General features: G+C 45.7%; 1 protein-coding gene across 1 annotated transcript in view; it reads left to right on the top strand.

The window, feature by feature from the left end:
- The window catches only part of lama3 (laminin, alpha 3), a 511,887-nt gene that overhangs the window by 11,305 nt on the left and 481,369 nt on the right, over positions 1 to 19,213 (top strand). Inside the window, exon 2 of the mRNA XM_070889172.1 lies at positions 1,979 to 2,131. Within this exon, the coding sequence (XP_070745273.1) occupies positions 1,979 to 2,131 (153 nt within the window). The remainder of the gene's footprint in view (positions 1 to 1,978; positions 2,132 to 19,213) is intronic.

The raw sequence follows: 19,213 nt of genomic DNA, 5'->3' as shown, positions 1-19,213 counted from the left end.
GAATGATCAGCCATGTTCTTATTGAATGGTGGTGCAGGCTCGAAGGGCCGAATGGCCTACTCCTGCACCTATTTTCTATGTTTCTATGTTTCTATGTTTCTATGTTTCTATGGTAAAAATCGATCAATCTCAGTTTTGACATTTTTAATTGACCTCCCCCAGCTTTTTGGGGGAGAGAGTTCCAGATTCCCAGCACCCTTTGTGTGAAGAAGTGCTTCCTGACATCACCCCCGAATGGCCTGGCTCTAATTTTAAGGTTATGCCCCCTTGTTCTGGACTCCCCCCCACCAGAGGGAATCATCATCATAGGCAGTCCCTCGAAATCGAGAAAGACTTACTTCCACTCTAAAAGTGAGTTCTCAGGTGACTGAACAGTCCAGTATGGGAATTACAGTCTCTGTCACAGGTGGGACAGACAGTGGTTGAGGGAAAGGGTGGTGGGACTGGTTTGCCGCACGCTCCTTCCGCTGCCTGCGCTTGGTTTCTGCATGCTCTCGGCGACGAGACTCGAGGTGCTCAGCGCCCTCCCGGATGCTCATCCTCCAGTTAGGATGGTCTTTGGCCAGGGACTCCCAGGTGTCGGTGGGGATGTTGCACTTTATCAGGGAGGCTTTGAGGGTGTCCTTGAAACGTTTCCTCTGCCCACCTGGGGATCGCTTGCCGTGTAGGAGTTCCGAGTAGAGCGCTTGCTTTGGGAGTCTAGTGTCGGACAGGCAGACGTTGTGGCCTGCCCAACGGAGCTGGTCGAGTGTGGTCAGTGCTTCGATGCTGCGGATGTTGGCCTGATCGAGGACACTGATGTTGGTGCGTCTGTCCTCCCAGGGGCTTTGCAGGATCTTGCGGAGACATGTTGGTGGTATTTCTCCAGCGATTTGAGGTGTCTACTGTACATGGTCCATGTCTCTGAGCCATACAGGAGGGCGGGTATCACTACAGCCCTGTAGACCATGAGCTTGGTGGTGGATTTGTCGTGATACCAGAGGAAATAGTTTCTCTCTAGCTACCCCATTAACTCCTTTAATCATTTTCATCACCTCCATTAGATCACCCTTTAATCTTGTTTATTCAAGGGAATACAAGACTAGTTTATGCAACCTGTCCTCGAAATTTAATGCCAATTTTTAAAAATGGAGAATTGTTGTCGGATAAGTTGGGGAGAAACAAATACTTGACTAGATCTGAGGGAAACAGACTTCAGGAGAAGTGGTGACAGCAAGGAGCAGGAGTGGCAATAATGCAATCGAGATGAACATAAAAGAGGAAAAAAAGACTTGAAGAGGAAAAAAGAAAAGAAAGACTTGCATTTATATAGCGCCTTTCACGACCACCAGACATCTCAAAGTGCTTTACAGCCAATGAAGTACCTTTGAAGTGTAGTCACTGTTGTAATGTAGGAAACACAGCAACCAATTTGTGCACAGCAAGCTCCCACAAACAGCACTGTGATAATGATCAGATAATCTGTTTTTGTTTTGTTGATTTAGGGATAAATATTAGCCTAGAAACTGGGGATAACTCCCCTGCTCTTCTTCAAAATAGTGCCTTGGGATCATTTACATCAGAGAGCAGACAGGGCCTGGGTTTTGCATCTCAGCAGTAAGACAGTGCAGCACTCATCAGTACTGGGAGTGTCAGCCTAGATTTTGTGCTCAAGTCCCTGGAGTGGGACTTGAGCTCACAACCTTCTGACTCAGAGGTGAGTGTGCTGCCCATTGAGCCAACGCTGACCACAGTGGAAAGAAAGAGTCTTAACAAAGCTGTGAAGAAAGAGAAAAATGCCTCTTGTACCATTCTCGGGTAATTATCTTAAGTACATTCAATACTTTTAAGTACTTGGGCCTAACTTTATTCATATTGGCATGCTGATGGGAACAGCGTTATTTCTTGGAATTGAGTACAGCTCTCCAGGGCTTTTCAGAATTAAATGTCAGTTTTAATTTGAGCTGTTATATTAATTCTTAAATTCTTTCCTTTTTAGGGGCAATTCTGCGATCACTGTTTGTCCGATGATGGGTACAAAGCTCATGCAATCACCAATGCCATCGATGGGACTGAGCGCTGGTGGCAAAGCCCGCCTCTGTCCCGTGGACTGCACTATAATCAAGTCAATGTCACTCTGGACTTTGACCAGGTCAGTAGATGGTATCTGGAGATGTTTATTCATCTTTGGTTGGTACATCTGTTATTGCGACACCAATATTTTGATTATGATTATATCTGGGCACCAGACTTGGAGAGGGTGCAGAGGAGATTTACTGGGATGGTGCCAGGGGATGAGGGGCTCCAGTTATGTGGAGAGACAGGAGAAGCTGGAATTGTTGGCCTCAGAGCAGGAGAAAGTAAAGGGGAGAGGTGTTCAAAATTATGAGGGGTTTTGACAAAGTAAATAAAGAGAAACAGTTTCCAGTAGCAGGAGGGTCGGTAACCAGAGGGGCACAGATTGAAGATAATTGGCAAACGAACCAGAAAGGGAGTTGAGGAGGTTTTTTTAACGCAGCGTGTTGTTGTGATCTGGAACACGCTGCCTGTAAGGGTGGTGGAAGCAGATTCAATAGTTACTCTCTATAAGGAATTGGATAAATAATTGAAAATGAGAAAATTGCAGGGCTACAGGGGAGTGGGACTAATTGGATCGTTCTTTCAAAGCAGGCTCGATGGGCCGAATGGCGTCCTGTGCTGTATCATTCCGTGCTGTGTGATTCTATGATTATGGTGATTAGCTAAACTGGCAGATGTATTTTCAACCCATGTGTATGTTACTAATTATAAGCTCAAACTCTTCTTTGCTAACCATTCCCCAGTCAAAGAAACATTTGGATTGAATTAATTACTTAAGCAATCAGTGTTACAGCAAATGAATAAAACAACATTCTGAGGACTGGCCAACAACAGAAAGTAAAAACATTCAATACAACATTCAAAACATTATCAATTGGAAAAAAAAATCAGAACCTAAATGTTTATCTGAAATAAATAAATGGTTATTTCTGAACTAAGTATTAATGACGTGATTTGTGCTTGACTTTGATTTCAAGTGCACACTTCCTAATTTATGCATCAGTTAGCCTTCTCTTCTGCTCATTGTGGTCTAATAGTGTGTATGAAATCAAGATTTGCATTTCATTTTGTGCCAGCAAAATATCTTGTCCTGAGTATCAGAACTTGAATATTTTTCCAGTAGTTATGTCATAATTTCTTGTCACATCCGAGGCACAAGTCTCAATAAAAACATCATCTTCATTACAAACAGTGGATGGTAAGAGAATCATCATCATCACAGGCGGTCCCTCGAAGCGAGGATGACTTGCTTCCACGCCAAAAAAGGGATGAGTTCCCAGGTGTGTCAATGACGGACCTAATATTCCAGATCCCGAACTACATGTTGAAGGGTGGAAGGTGCCTGTGGGTGGATTTTTTTAACGTGGGGTGACCGTTGCACACCAGCCACCACACGGGCTTGACAGAGCGAGGTCTTGGTCCAGTGGCAAGGGTTAACCAGGACGACTGGAGACCTGCTCTGCTGCACGGACCCAGTGCGCACACATATCGCACAGTGTGGGCTGGGCCCGTGCTGCCCCTGGGCCCTCGCCTCTCCTGGGCCCCGATCACGTCCCTCTACAATCTCTCGCCGCTCCTTCGCCCCGACCTCGCCGCTCCTGCTGTACCTGCCCACGCTCCAATCACCGACCTGGACCTTGATGACGTCACTCTTCGCTGCCGTCGCCCTCCTGCACCAGCTCGCGCTGTACCTTGCCGTGGTACACCGCCACGCTGCCCATGGCCGCCGTTCATCGCTCCTTTTATGGCCCCGACCTGCCGCTGATGGTCTATCGCAGGTTGGGCCGCCAGGAAGAATCATACAGCACAGAGGAAGGCCACTCGGCACATCGTGCGACTGCCAGCTCTCTGAAAGATCTATCTAATTAGTCCCACACCTCCTGCTCTTTCTCCACAGCCCTGCAAATCTTTCACTTTTAAGCATTTATTCAATTCCCCTTTTGAAAGTTACTATTGAATCTGCTTCCACCGCCCTTTCAGCCAGTGCATTCAAGGTTGTAACAACTCGCTGAGTAAAAAAAATCTCTTCATCTCCCCTCAGGTTCTTTTGCCAATTACCTTAAATCTACGTCCCCCTGTTACCGACTCTCCTGCCACTGGAAACCGTTTCTGCCTATTTATCCTCTCAAAACGCTTCATAATTTTGAACACCTCAAATTTCCCTTAACTGTCTCTGCTCTAAGGAGAACAATCCCAGCTTCTCCAGTCTCTACAGAAACAGGAATCAGTAAAAGGCTGAAGGCTTCAAATGATGCTCATTAACTGGCTGAGATTCATGTTCATAGTTTATGATGTACAGCAACCCCCAGTTAAGTTATATATGGAAGGCTGTTGCTTATTTTATGGGTCAGATTTTTAAAGTTCTTTCCTGAGATGTGGGCGTTGCTGGCAAGGCCGGCATTTATTGTCCATCCCCAATTGCCCTCGAGAAGGTGGTGGTGAGCCGCCACCTTGAATGCAACGGAGTGGCTTGCTAGGCCATTTGAGAGGGCAGTTAAGAGTCAATCTGTCGGTCTGGAGTCAAATATAGGCTAGACTGGGTAAGGACAGCAGATTTCTGTCCCAAAAGAACATTAGTGAACCAGTTGAGATTTTACGACAATCCGGTGGTTTCATGGGGCCCAATTTTTCCCAACCCTTTTTTCGGCGCACTTACCCTAAATGCGGCGACTTTGCGCGCTGGAAACGGCGGCGAGAAAAAGTGGCCCCATCCTGCCCGCTCTGCTGAGTCTCCGGTGTCCCAGCGTGGCATACATAGTGCAGTGGGGGGGGGGCGGAGCAACAGCCCAGTGCAGAAAACACTGCTGGCAGCTGCGCGCATGCGCAGTGGAGTCTGCGCGCATGCTTTTCACCCTCCCAGCGTGTCCTGCGTGCTGTGAGCAGGACCCGATGCTCGCAGCCCCTATCCCTGGCCGAGGGGACGCCCTGCTGTTCGCCTGGTGAGTGGGGAATATCCTGCAGTATTTATTCAGGGTCGTTCAGAGTTGTCAGAAACTGAATGCATCATAAACAAAGTATAAAAGTTGGGAATTTGGGTAAAAGTTGGGAATTTGTTAAGTGGGAATTTGGTGCAGAGAGGGGAAAGAGGGTCTGTTTTTTGGCTTCAATACTTGTAGTGGTTCATGTTACATATTTAAATATTTCATATAATCTACCTATAACTTAAACTAGATCAAGTAATGAGTTAAAAAACTATAAGCTAAGTTGATTAAATAAATTTTGAAAGGTTGTTTCCCCGGGCTGAGATTATTCACTTTGGACCCAAGAAAGATAGATCAGAATAAATGTTGTGAAGCTCGGAACGGTGGTGCTTTAAATGTACTGACCTGCGCCGAATTCTTCACTGCCCACAATGTTTTTCAGAGCTGCCCACATACGCTGACCCAAGTCGATTTGGAGTAAGTTTTAGCTGGCCAAAATGGCATAAATGACCAAAACTGGCGTAAGTGGCTGGCAACGCCCCCTTTTGGAAAAAAAAACTCAACTAAAAAAAATCGTACCTAACTGAGTTACTCTGGAGCACGTTTATTGGGGAGAATGGTGTTTTTTAACTTCTGCCAGAAAAACCAACATACTCCAAAAAAGATTGGAGCAAGTCATGTCCAAAATTGGGCCCATGGTCTCCATTACTGATACTAACTTTTTATTCCAGATTTATTTAATTAAATTTAAATTCCCCAGATACTGTGGTAGGATTTGAACTCATGTCTCCAGATCATTAGTCCAAGCTTTTAGAATACAAGTAACATAGCCACTATGCCTCCATTCCCAAGATGACACAGTGAGCTGTAAAATCCAAGTTCGAATGGTCTACAAACTACCACTGAACACTTTAAATAATCAGCAATTATAAGAATGCTGATGGAAGTTTGCCAGAGGCTACTGTGATGTCATCCTTGCATAATAATATATAGTCACGTGGCTGACCGGAGGGTACAAGGGAATTAGGTTATATAGTAGGCTTGTTTATCCAAACAGTTCAAGATACACCCCCGAATAGTTTTGTTAACCAATCATTTATCAATTCTAAACGTTGAATGGCAATAGACCGTATTAATTCAGGCCAGAAATTTACATACCGTTCAATTACTACGGATATCAGGTACCAGGGATGAGGGACTTCAGTTAAGTGGAGAGATTAAAGACGCTGGGATTATTCTCCTTGGAACAGAGACAGTTAAGGGAAGATTTAATAGGGATGTTATGAAGGGTTTGATTGAGTAAATAAGGAGAAACTGTTGTATTCAGAGGACACAAATTTAAGATAATTGGCAAAAGAACCAGAGGGGGAAATTAGGAGAATTTTTCTTTACGCAGCGAGTTGTTGTGATCGGGAACGCACTGCCTGAAAGGGCGGTGGGAGCAGATTTAACAGTAGCTTTCAAAAGGGTATTGGATAAATACTTAAAAAGGAAAATTTTTGCAGGGTTATGGAGAAAGAGCAGGGGTGTGGGACTAATTGGATAACTCTTTCAAAGAGTTGACACAGGCACGATGGGCTGAATGCAAGATTCTGTGATTATTAAATAATCTCATTAAATAATGGTGAATACTGAGAGGTGCAGCCAGTGAAGTAGAATATAATTTTTTTAATTCATTCATGGCTGGACTAATGATCCGGAGATGTGAATTCAAATCCCACCTTGCAGCTGGGGAATTTAAATTTAGTTAATTAAATAAATATGGAATAAAAAGTTAGTATGAGTAATGGTGCCCATGATACTACTGGATTGTCGTAAAAATCCATCTGGTTCACTAATGTCCTTTAGGGAAGGAAATCTGCCGCCCTTACCCGTTCTGGCCTATAGGTGACTCCAGATGCACAGCAATGTGGTTGACTGCCCCCTGAATTGGCTTAGAAACTCTCACCGCCTTCTCGAGGGCAATTGGGGATGGCAGTAAGATGCCCATATCCCGCGAATGAATTTTCTAAAACTGTGGGTGTCACAGGCAACGCCAGCATTTATTGGCCATCCCTAATTGCCATTGAGAAGGTGATGGTGAGCCACTTGCTCGCATTGCTGACTGGCTTGGTAGGTCATTTCAGAGGACAGTACCCTTAATGTTTGAGTAAATGGCTTTGAACAATAGTTTTGAAGCCGAATTGTAAACTCTCATCCTAGGATGAGAGGGCTGTCCTATGATACACCTATGATGTAAGATGAGGAGAGATTGAGTGGAATGGGCCTGTACTGTCTGGAGTTGAGAAGAATGAAAGGTGATCTCATTGAAGCATGAGATTCTTAGGGGGATTGACAGGGTAGATGCAGGGAGGATGTTTCCCCCCCTGGGCTGGAGAGTCTAGAACCAGGGGTCACAGTCTCAGGATAAGGGGTCGGCCATTTAGGACTGAGATAAGGAGGAATTTCTTCACAGTGGGTTGTAAATCTTTGGAATTCTCTGCCCCAGAAAGCTGTGGAGACTCAGTCATTGAGTATATTCAAGGCTGAGATCGATCCTAAGGGAATCAAGGGATCGGGCAGAAAAGTGGAGTTGAGGTAGATCAGCCATGATCTTATTGAATGGTGGAACAGATTCGAAGGGCCATATGGCCTGCTCCTGCTCCTAATTCTTACGATCTTCTTGTGTTTGGGTTCCAATCCCCTCCCAGTTTACATACTATTGTACAATATTAGAGTTAGTGATTTTATTTCTTCTCAAATTCTGGCTTATCACACCAAACAATCCTTTCTGTCTCCATTCCTATTCTTTGTTTTATTACTGTTCAATTTTCCGAGCACAGATCATAGTACTTATCTACTTTTGTTTGCTTATTGAAATACTTTGGGACTCTTGGTTCATAAATATTCTGTCAGATTTAACAACTATAATTAAATGCAACAATAACAATCTATTCACTCCCTTTGAATTTTGAACATAAAAATTCATTCATTTAAGTAAACATATATATCATTGGATGGCAAACTGTCACAGAGGCGAAGGTATTATTATGAATTTTTTATATGAAGTCCATTTAATTCTTGAGCCTGACCAGGCTACTGTGCAAGATGCACACAGTTTGATTGATTCTAAGAATGGAAATGTTAGTAGATGGAGCATTGTTAAAAACCCACCCTCAAACAATCACCCCATCCCCAACCTCCTGCTCCGAGAACATAAGAATTAGGACCAGGAGTAGACCATCTAGCCCCTCGAGCCTGCTCCGCCATTCAACAAGATCATGGCTGATTTGGCCGTGGACTCAGCTCCACTTACCCGCCCGCTCCCCGTAACCCTTAATTCCCTTATTGGTTAAAAATCTATCTATCTGTGACTTGAATACATTCAATGAGCTAGCCTCAACTGCTTCCTTGGGCAGAGAATTCCACAGATTCACAACCCTCTGGGAGAAGAAATTCCTTCTCAACTTGGTTTTAAATTGGCTCCCCCGTATTTTGAGGCTGTGTCCCCCTAGTTCTAGTCTCCCCGACCAGTGGAAACAATCTCTCCGCCTCTATCTTGTCTATCCCTTTCATGATTTTAAATGTTTCTATAAGATCACCCCTCATTCTTCTGAACTCCAACGAGTAAAGACCCAGTCTACTCAATCAAAAAGGTAACCACCTCATCTCCGGAATCAGCCTAGTGAATCGTCTCTGTACCCGCTCCAAAGCCAGTATATCCTTCCTTAAGTAAGGTGACCAAAACTGCACGCAGTACTCCAGGTGCGGCCTTACCAATATCCTATACAGTTGCAGCAGGATCTCCCTGCTTTTGTACTCCATCCCTCTCGCAATGAAGGCCAACATTCCATTCGCCTTCCTGATTACCTGCTGCACCTGCAAACTAACTTTTTGGGATTCATGCACAAGGAGCCGGCGCCTCACAACTTGAGCCGCCTCGGGGAAATCCCCTCCGTGCCTTTCAGTTCCGCGCGGAGGGGTTTCCTGTACGGGCTGCTCCTGCACACCCTCAACTTTGCCATCCTCGCCGGCCGTCCGGACACGCCATGGCGTACCATCTTGCCGTCCGGAGGAGGCGGGGGTCCCCGATGGAGGGCACTCTACGCAGGGGTCCTCCCACTATTCATCGGGGACTTGGCCTGGAGGGTGGTGCACGGAGCAGTGCCGTGCAACAAATTTTTAAGCCGGTTCACGGACTCCCAGGCCGCCTGCAATTTCTGCGGTCTGGAAGAGTCCGTGTTCCATGTTTTTATGGAATGCACAAGGTTGCAGCCCCTGTTTTATTATTTGAAGGGGCTGCTCCTGAAATTCTGGCTGCACTTCAGTCCCACTCTCCTGATCTTTGGGCACCCTGTGCGGAGGGGAGCGGGTAGGTCCGAAGGCCTCCTCGTAGGACTGCTCCTGGGCACGGCCAAGGGTGCCATCAGCCGGTCCAGGCAGCGGGCGGTTGAGGGGGTCGTTCAACCTGACTGCCTGCCTCTCTTCCGCTCTTACATCCGGTCCAGGGTGTCCTTGGAGATGGAGCACGCGGTGTCCACCGGTACGCTCGCGGCCTTCCGCGAGAGGTGGGCACCGGAGGGACTGGAGTGCATCATCACGCCCGGCAACCAAATTTTAATTTGATTTTACGTTTTTTAAGTTTAATTTGTTTTAATTGCCGGTGCTTTTAGTGTCCCCCTTCCCTTTTATAGGGGGCACTGGGGAAAATTGTGATTTTAGTGCCCAAAAAAAAAAACAAAAAAAGAAAAACACAAAAAAAACCAAAAAAAAGGGGGAGAAAAAAAAGGGCCTTGTAAATGTCTGGAGTGTCACCCAGGTCGGGTAGCACCGTTTAATGTTTTTTGTTTTGCAGATGAACTCCAAAAAGAGTTTCATGCACAAGGACCCCCAGGTCCCTCTGCACCGCAGCATGTTGTAATTTCTCCCCATTCAAATAATATTCCCTTTTACTGTTTTTTTTCCCAAGGTGGATGACCTCACACTTTCCGACATTGTATTCCATCTGCCAAACCTTAGCCCATTCGCTTAACCTATCTAAATCTCTTTGCAGCCTCTCTGTGTCCTCTACACAACCCGCTTTCCCACTAATCTTTGTGTCATCTGCAAATTTTGTTACACTACACTCTGTCCCCTCTTCCAGGTCATCTATGTATATTGTAAACAGTTGTGGTCCCAGCACCGATCCCTGTGGCACACCACTAACCACCGATTTCCAACCCGAAAAGGACCCATTTATCCCAACTCTCTGCTTTCTGTTAGCCAGCCAATTCTCGATCCATGCTAATACATTTCCTCTGACTCCACGTACCTTTATCTTCTGCAGAAACCTTTTGTGTGGCACCTTATAGAATGCCTTTTGGAAATCTAAATACACCACATCCATAGGTACACCTCTATCCACCATGCTCGTTATATCCTCAAAGAATTCCAGTAAATTAGTTAAACATGATTTCCCCTTCATGAATCCATGCTGCGTCTGCTTGATTGCACTATTCCTATCTAGATGTCCCGCTATTTCTTCCTTAATGATAATTTCAAGCATTTTCCCCACTACAGATGTTAAACTAACCGGCCTATAGTTACCTGCCTTTTGTCTGCCCCCTTTTTTAAACAGAGGTGTTACATTAGCTGCTTTCCAATCTGCTGGTACCTCCCCAGAGTCCAGAGAATTTTGGTGGATTATAACGAATGCATCTGCTATAACTTCAGCCATCTCTTTTAATACCCTGGGATGCATTTCATCAGGACCAGGGGACTTGTCTACCTTGAGTCCCATTAGCCTGTCCAGCACTAACCCCCCTAGTGATAGTGATTGTCTCAAGGTCCTCCCTTCCCACATTCCTATGACCAGCAATTTTTGGCATGGTTTTTGTGTCTTCCACTGTGAAGACCGAAGCAAAATAATTGTTTAAGGTCTCAGCCATTTCCACATTTCCCATTATTAAATCCTCCTTCTCATCTTCTAAGGGACCAACATTTACTTTAGCCACACTTTTCCGTTTTATATATCTGTAAAAGCTTTTACTATCTGTTTTTATGTTTTGCGCAAGTTTACTTTCGTAATCTATCTTTCCTTTCTTTATTGCTTTTTTAGTCATTCTTTGCTGTTGTTTAAAATTTTCCCAATCTTCTAGTTTCCCACTAACCTTGGCCACCTTATACGCATTGGTCTTTGATTTGATACTCTCCTTTATTTCCTTGGTTATCCACGGCTGGTTATCCCTTCTCTTACCGCACTTCTTGTTCACTTCCTCCCGCAGGTCCTTGCATATATTGTCGCCTCCCAAAACCATGCCCATCTTTCCCATAGCTCCATGTTTCAACCTCTCCAATCACGTTTCCACTCCTGCCACAGTCACGATGGCATCCTCTGTGACTATGGAGCATTATCCCTCCTTGACCTCTCTGTAACATTTGATACGGTCGACCACACCATCTGCCTCTGATGCCGCTCTTCAGCTTCTGCTGCCCTAGCTTGGTTCCACTGTTACCTATCTAAATGTAGCCAGAGTATCTCTACTAATAGCCTCTCTACACCCCTGCAGCATCATGCTAGGACCCCTGCAAGGATCCATCCTTGACCCTCTCCTCCTCCTGAGTTACCATCATCATCACAGGCAGTCCCTCGGAAGCGAGGAAGACTTGCTTCCACTCTAAAAATGAGTCCTTAGTTGGCTGAACAGTCCAATGTGAGAACCACAGTCCCTGTCACAGGTGGGACAGACAGTGGTTGAGGGAAAGGGTGGGTGGGACTGGTTTGCCGCACGCTCCTTCCGCTGCCTGCGCTCGCTTTCTGCATGCTTTCGGCGACGAGACTCGAGATGCTCAGCGCCCTCCCGGATGCACTTCCTCCACTTAGGGCGATCTTTGGGCCAGGGACTCCCAGGTGTCGGTGGGGATGTTGCACTTTATCAGGGAGGCTTTGAGGGAGTCCCTGTAACGTTTCCTCTGCCCACCTTTGGCTCGCTTGCCAAAGGAGCGAGCCTGAGTTACATGCTCCTTCTTGGTGGCATCATTCACAGACATGGAGACAGCTTCCACTTGTAGGCTAGCGTTACCCAGCTCTACCTCTCTACCACCTCTCTTGGCCCAGCCACTGACTGTATTGTCAGGCTGCTTGTTTCACATCTTGGAATGAGCTGGAATTTCCTCTCGTTAAGCATTGGGAAGACCGAAGCCATCATTGCCACCGATTCTATACTCCGTCTCTGGCCATTGTCTCTGGCTAGACTAGACCATTCACAAATTCAGCCCCTATTCGACCCAAAGCTGAGCTGAGGATTAGTGATGTGATACCAATCCATATCTTCTTGATCGCAAAGGCTGCCTACATACGCCGCCGTAACATTGCCCGTGCCACCCCTGCCTCAGCCCACCTGCTGCTGAGACCCTCAGCTATGCCTTTATCACCCCCAGACACGAATATTCCAATCTTGTTGTGCGAGGCCCCTTGGGGAAGAGTGACCTTAATATGGCAGAATTCTTTATTAAGATGGAGAGTGACAAAGTTAATTCAGAAATTAGGGTCCTGAACTTAAGGAAAGGTAACTTTGACGGTATGAGGCGCAAATCAGCTAGATTAGACTGTCAAATGATACTCAAAGGGTTGACGGTGGATAAGCAATGGCAAACATTTAAAGATCACATGGATGAACTTCAGCAATTGTACATCCCTGTCTGGAGTAAAAATAAAACTGGGCAGGTGGCTCAACCGTGGCTAACAAGGGAAATTAAGGATAGTGTTAAATCCAAGGCAGAGGCATATAAATTGGCCAGAAAAAGCAGCAAACCGGAGGACTGGAAGAAATTGTGAATTTAGCAGAGGAGGACAAACGGTTTAATTAAGAGGGGGAAAATAGAGTACAAGAGGAAGTTTGCCGGAAACATAAAAACTACTGCAAAAGCTTCTATAGATATGTGAAGAGAAAAAGATTACTGAAGACAAACGTAGGTCCCTTGCAGTCAGAATCAGGTAAATTTATAATGGGGAACAAAGAAATGGCAAACCAATTGAACAAGTACTTTGGTTCTGTCTTCACAAAGGAAGACACAAATAACCTTCTGGATGTACTAGGGGACTGAGGGTCTCGTGAGAAGGAGGAACTGAAGGATAATCTTATTTGGCGGGAAATTGTGTTAGGGAAATTGACAGGATTGAAGGCCGATAAATCCCCAGGGCCTGATAGTCTGCATCCCAGAGTACTTAAGGAAGTGGCCCTAGAAATAGTGGATGCATTGGTGATCATGTTCCAGCAGTCTATCGACTCTGGATCAGTTCCTATGGACTGGAGGGTTGCTAATGTACACCACTTTTTAAAAAAGGAGGGAGAGAGAAAATGGCTAATTATAGACCGGTTAGCCTGACATCAGTAGTGGGGAAATTGTTGGAATCAATTATTAAAGATGAAATAGCAGCACATTTGGAAAGCAGTGATAGGATTGGTCCAAGTCAGCATGGATTTATGAAAGGGAAATCATGCTTGACAAATCTTCTGGATATTTTTGAGGATGTAACTAGCAGAGTGGACAAGGGAGAACCAGTGGATGTGGTGTATTTGGACTTTCAAAAGGCTTTTGACAAGCTCCTGCACAAGAGATTGGTGTGCAAAATCAAAGCGCATGGTATTGGGGGTAATGTACTGACGTGGATAGGGAACTGGTTGGCAGACAGGAAGCAGAGAGTCGGGATAAACGGGTCCTTTTCAGAATGGCAAAAAGTGATTAGTGGGGTGCCGCAGGGCTCAGTGCTGGGACCCCAGCTCTTTACAATATACATCAATGATTTAGATGATGGAATTGAGTGTAATATCTCCAAGTATGCAGATGACACTAAACTGGGTGGCGGTGTAAGCTGTGAAGAGGACGCTAAGAGGCTGCAGGGTGACTTGGACAGGTTAGGCGAGTGGGCAAATACATGGCAGATGCAATATAATGTGGATAAATGTGAGGTTATCCACTTTGGGGGCAAAAACATGAAGGCAGAATATTATCTGAATGGCAGCAAATTAGGAAAAGGGGAGGTGCAACGAGACCTGGGTGTCATGGTACATCAGTCATTGAAAGTTGGCATGCAGGTACAGCAGGCGGTGAAGAAGGCAAATAGTATGTTGGCCTTCATAGCTAGGAGATTTGAGTATAGGAGCAGGGAGGTCTTACTGCAGTTGTACATGGCCTTGGTGAGGCCTCACCTGGAATATTATGTTCAGTTTTGGTCTCCTAATCTGAGGAAGGACGTTCTTGCTATTGAGGGAGTGCAGCGAAGGTTCACCAGACTGATTCCAGGGATGGCTGGACTGTCATATGAGGAGAGACTGGATCAACTGGGCCTTTATTCACTGGAGTTTAGAAGGATGAGAGGGGATCTCATAGAAACATATAAGATTCTGACGGGACGGGACAGGTTAGATGCGGGAAGAATGTTCCCGATGTTGGGGAAGTCCAGAACCAGGGACATAGTCTTAGGATAAGGGGTAGGCCATTTAGGACTGAGATAAGGAGAAACTTCTTCACTTAGAGAGTTGTTAACCTGTGGAATTCCCTGCCGCAGAGAGTTGTTGAGGCCAGTTCATTGGATATATTCAAGAGGAGTTAGATATGGCCCTTACGGCTAAAGGGATCAAGGAGTATGGAGAGAAAGCAGGAAAGGGGTACTGAGGGAATGATCAGCCATGATCTTATTGAATGGTGGTGCAGGCTCGAAGGGGAGAACGGCCTACTCCTGCACCTGTTTTCTATGTTTCTATGTTTCTAACCCTCTCCTGGGTGGCCGTCTCATCCTTCAAATCATCTAGATCTCTGCTGCCTGCATCCTATCCCACACCAAGTCTTGCTCACTCATCATCCCTGTCCTTGCTGATATTTTTTTTGTTCGTTCATGAATTGTGGGTGTGGCTGGCAAGGCCGGTATTTATTGCCCATCCCTAATTGCCCCTTGAGAAGGTGGTGGTGAGCCGCCTTCTTGAACCGTTGCAGTCCGTGTGGTGAAGGTGCTCCCACAGTGCTGTTAGGGAGGGAGTTCCAGGATTGTGACCCAGCGACGATGAAGGAACGGCCGATGTACTCCGAACTAACCTGATTGAGGTTTTTGTTGTAGTTTTTTAGTGAGGTAATAGAGAGGGTTGATGAGGGCAATACAGTTGATGTGGTGTACATGGACTTCCAAAAGACGTTTGACAAAGTGCCACATTAAAGTTATCCCTCAATCAGCATCACTAAAACAGATTACTGGTCGTTGCCACATTGTTGTTTGTGGGAGCTTGCTCTGTGCAAATTGGCTGCCATGTTTCCTACATTTCAACAGTGAATACACTTTTTTTTAAAAAGTACATAATTGGCTATAATGCACTTTGGGATGTCCGGTGGTCGTAAAAAGCACTATAGAAAAAGTCTTTTTTTGCTTCCTTAATTCTTACAATTTAAAATTCTCATCCTTGTGTTCAAATCCCTCCATGGCCTCTAACTGAATGGTGGAACAGGCTCGAGGGACTGAATTGCCTCCTCTTGTTACTACGTTCCTATGCGGGCCTTCACTTCCTGAAAACCGAAATGCAACCATACACGCACAATATCTGGTAATGTAGCAAGCCCAGGGGTGAAACAGAAGCTTTGTACTTTGTTTAGCTTACTGGATGTACCATAACACTCAGGATTTCCTAGATTTCAGAAAATAGTACAATAATCATTCTTATCAGACCTTGGCATAGGCAAAAACTATGGAACAGACTTATTAAAAGTAGCAGATAAGCAGTAGCAATAGACAATACAACAGAACTTAAGTTAAACTTCCTCGATACCAAAAAAGAAAATGATATGACACTTCGCTAATTCTCCAGGTTAATATTGGGGCCACAGAGTCTTCAGTGCATATTTTAGTGCATCCGAGAGGGTGCTGAGCACCGCGAGTCTCAACGCCGAGAGCATGCAGCAATCAAGCGCAGTCGACGGAAATAGCGCGCGGCAAACCAGTCCCACCCTCCCCTTTCCCTCAACGACTATCTGTCCCACCTGTGACAGGGACTGTGGTTCTCATATTGGACTGTTCAGCCACCTAAGGACTCATTTTAAGAGTGGAAGCAAGTCTTCCTCGATTCCGAGGGACTGCCCATGATGATGATGATGATGATGACAGTCCAATATGGGAATTACAGTCTCTGTCACAGGTGAACTCATCCCTTTTTGGTGTGGAAGCAAGTCATCCTCGATACGAGGGACCGCCTAAGAGGAATGAACTGGAGGAGGAATGTCCATGATATAGTCGCTGTCTCATTTGAGGTTCTATCAGAAGCAAAGGAAATCAAATATGTATCTCTCTGGCATATTTGTCGGGTATCCAAAGAAAGCACAGGAGATGTTTGCAGTCAGGAATGTGGCTCTTAAAATTCTTATCCTTGTTTTCAAATCCCTCCGTTGCCTCGCCCCTCCCTATCTTTCTAACCTTCTCCAGCTCTACAACCCTCCAGCTCTTCTAATTCTGGACTCTTGTGCAAACTCAATTTTCATCGCCCCACCTTCAGGCGGCCATGCCTTCAGCTGCCTGAGCCCTAAGCTAAGAGTTTCCCTCCCTAAACCTCTCCGCCTCGCCACCTCTCTCTCCTCCTTTAAGACGTTCCTTAAAATCTACCTCTTTGACCAAGTTTTTGGTCACCTTTCCTAATATCTCCTTATGTAGCTACGTGTCAAGTTTTGTTTGATAATTGCTCCTGTGAAGCGCCTTAAGACATTATACCGTGTTAAAGGCACTATATAAATGCAAGCTGTTGTTGTAAGTTAAAAACTGGATATAGGAAAGCAGAAGATGAGAACCCAGCGATTTGCCCAAATCAATAGACTGATAATTATGGGAAGTATTTCCAAATGCATCCGTTCAAAAACCCAGCTGCAGCCCATCAATTAGTGATGTGATACCAATCCATTTACCACTTAGTCATAAAATCCTTTCGCGCAAATGCACAAATTTGCTGCCGCGTTTCCTACATTACAACAGTGACTGCACTTCAAAAGTACTTCGTTGGCTGTAAAGCGCTTTGGGAGCAGGGAGGTCTTACTACATTTGTACAGGGCCTTGGTGAGGCCACACCTTGAATATTGTGGACAGTTTTGGTCTCCTAATCTGAGGAAGGACATTCTTGCTATTGAGGGAGTACAGCGAAGGTTCACCAGAATAATGCCCGGGATGACAGGACTGACATATGAAGAAAGACTGGTCCGACTGGGCTTATATTCACTGGAATTTAGAAGAATGAGAGGGGACCTCATAGAAACATATAAAAGTCTGATGGGATTGAACAGGTTAGATGCAGGAAGAATGTTCCCAATGTTGGGGAAGTCCAGAACCAGGGGTCACAGTCTAAGGATAAGGGGTAAACCATTTAGGACCGAGATGAGGAGAAACTTCTTCACTCAGAGAATTCTCTACCACAGAAAGTTGTTGAGGCCAGTTCGTTAGATATATTCAAAAGGGAGTTAGATGTGACCCTTACGGCTAAAGGGATCAAAGGGTATGGAGAGAAAGCAGGAAAGGGGTACTGAGGTGAATGATCAGCCATGATCATATTGAATGGTGGTGCAGGCTCGAAGGGCCCAATGGCCTACTCCTGCACCTATTTTCTATGTTTCTATGTCTATGTCCGGAGATGGTGAAAGGCGCTGTATAAATGCAAGTGCTTTCTTTTTTTTGTGCATTTATATTTTAACTGATGAAATAGGAGCTATGCTCATACATGTAACCCTGTGTTAAGAATGGAAGAACTCCACAAGACTGAGTACTGTGAGCTAAAACTGATGTGACCTCAGTCTCTTTAATACAACTCCAGAGTGCCTAAGCAGCATGGCAGACAACCTTTTATATTCCCTTTCACGAGGTGTGCAGGTGACCCTTGGGCCTCCAACAGTTGCGCCCTCTTGTGGTAAGTCTTACACAGTTACAATGTTTACATGCATAATATCACTCCCCACCAAAGTCTTTGATACAAATGATTTACAAGTTGAGACGATCTGGGCCTACGCTCCCTGGTTGATTGTCTGAGTTCAAACTCTGGCATGGGTGAGTTGATCGGACCACTGCTGCACTGCGGCGCGGCTGGTCGGACAGGACTGTTGGGAATGGTGGGTTCATCCTCTTGATTGACAGCGAGGTCGATTGCTGGTTGGGTGTGTGTTGGTGGATCGATGATGATGTCCTCTTCAGGTTGTTCCTGGTTGTCGGTGAACCGCAGCTTGATCTGATCCAAATGCTTTCTGCATGTTTGTCCATTCCATAGTTTGACTATAAACACCCTGTTCCCCTCCTTGGCCAAGACAGTGCCAGCAACCCATTTAGGTCCATGACCGTAATTCAGGACAAACACAGGGTCGTTAACCTCAATGTCACGCGATACAGCCGCGCGACCGTGGTACATGTTTTGCCGGTGACGCCGGGTTTCCACATGATCATTTAGATCTGGGTGGACTAGCGAGAGCCTGGTTTTGAGTGCTCTCTTCATTAACAGTTCTGCAGGGAGAACCCCAGTGACCGAGTGGGGTCACATCTGGTTACTGAGCAGAACCCGAGATAAGCGGGTCTGCAAGGAGCCTTCTGTCACGCATTTCAAGCTCAGCTTTGGACTGCCTGTTCCGCTTGACCGTTGGATGCGAGCTTAAACGGGGCAGACCTGACATGATGCCATTGCGGGTCATAAGCTCGTTGAATTCCGAGCTGGTGAAAGACAGTCCATTGTCACTGACAAGGACGTCGGGCAAGCCATGGGTGGCGAACATAGCCCGCAGGCTTTCAATGATGGCAGTGGATGTGCTGGATGACATGATTACAACAATCCATTTAGAGTAAGCGTCCACTTACAACTAAAAACATCTTTCCGAGAAAGGGGCCAGCAAAATCTACGTGGATCCTGGACAACGGTTTGGAGGGCCATGACCACAGACTCGATGAAGCCTCCCTTGGTGCATTGCTCAGTTGTGAGCACGAGTTGCACTGGTGTACGCATGACTCCAAGTCCGAGTCAATGCCGGGCCACCAAACATGCGACCTGGCTATAGCCTTCATCATGACTATGCCTGGGTGGGTATTGTGTAGGTCACGTATAAACGTTTCCCTGCCATTTTTTGGAAAAACCACGCGATTACCCCATAAGAGACAATCCGACTGGATCGACATTTCATCTTTGCGTCAGTGAAACGGCATAATTTCATCTTGCATTTCCCTGGGAATGGACGACCAGCTCCCATTGAGGACGCAACTTTTTACAAGTGATAGC

Source organism: Pristiophorus japonicus, chromosome 1, assembly GCF_044704955.1.
Source record: "Pristiophorus japonicus isolate sPriJap1 chromosome 1, sPriJap1.hap1, whole genome shotgun sequence".
Classification (NCBI taxonomy): Eukaryota; Metazoa; Chordata; class Chondrichthyes; family Pristiophoridae; genus Pristiophorus; species Pristiophorus japonicus.
The sequence above is the reverse complement of the archived record's forward strand: the minus strand, read 5'-3'. Positions and strand labels throughout refer to the sequence as shown.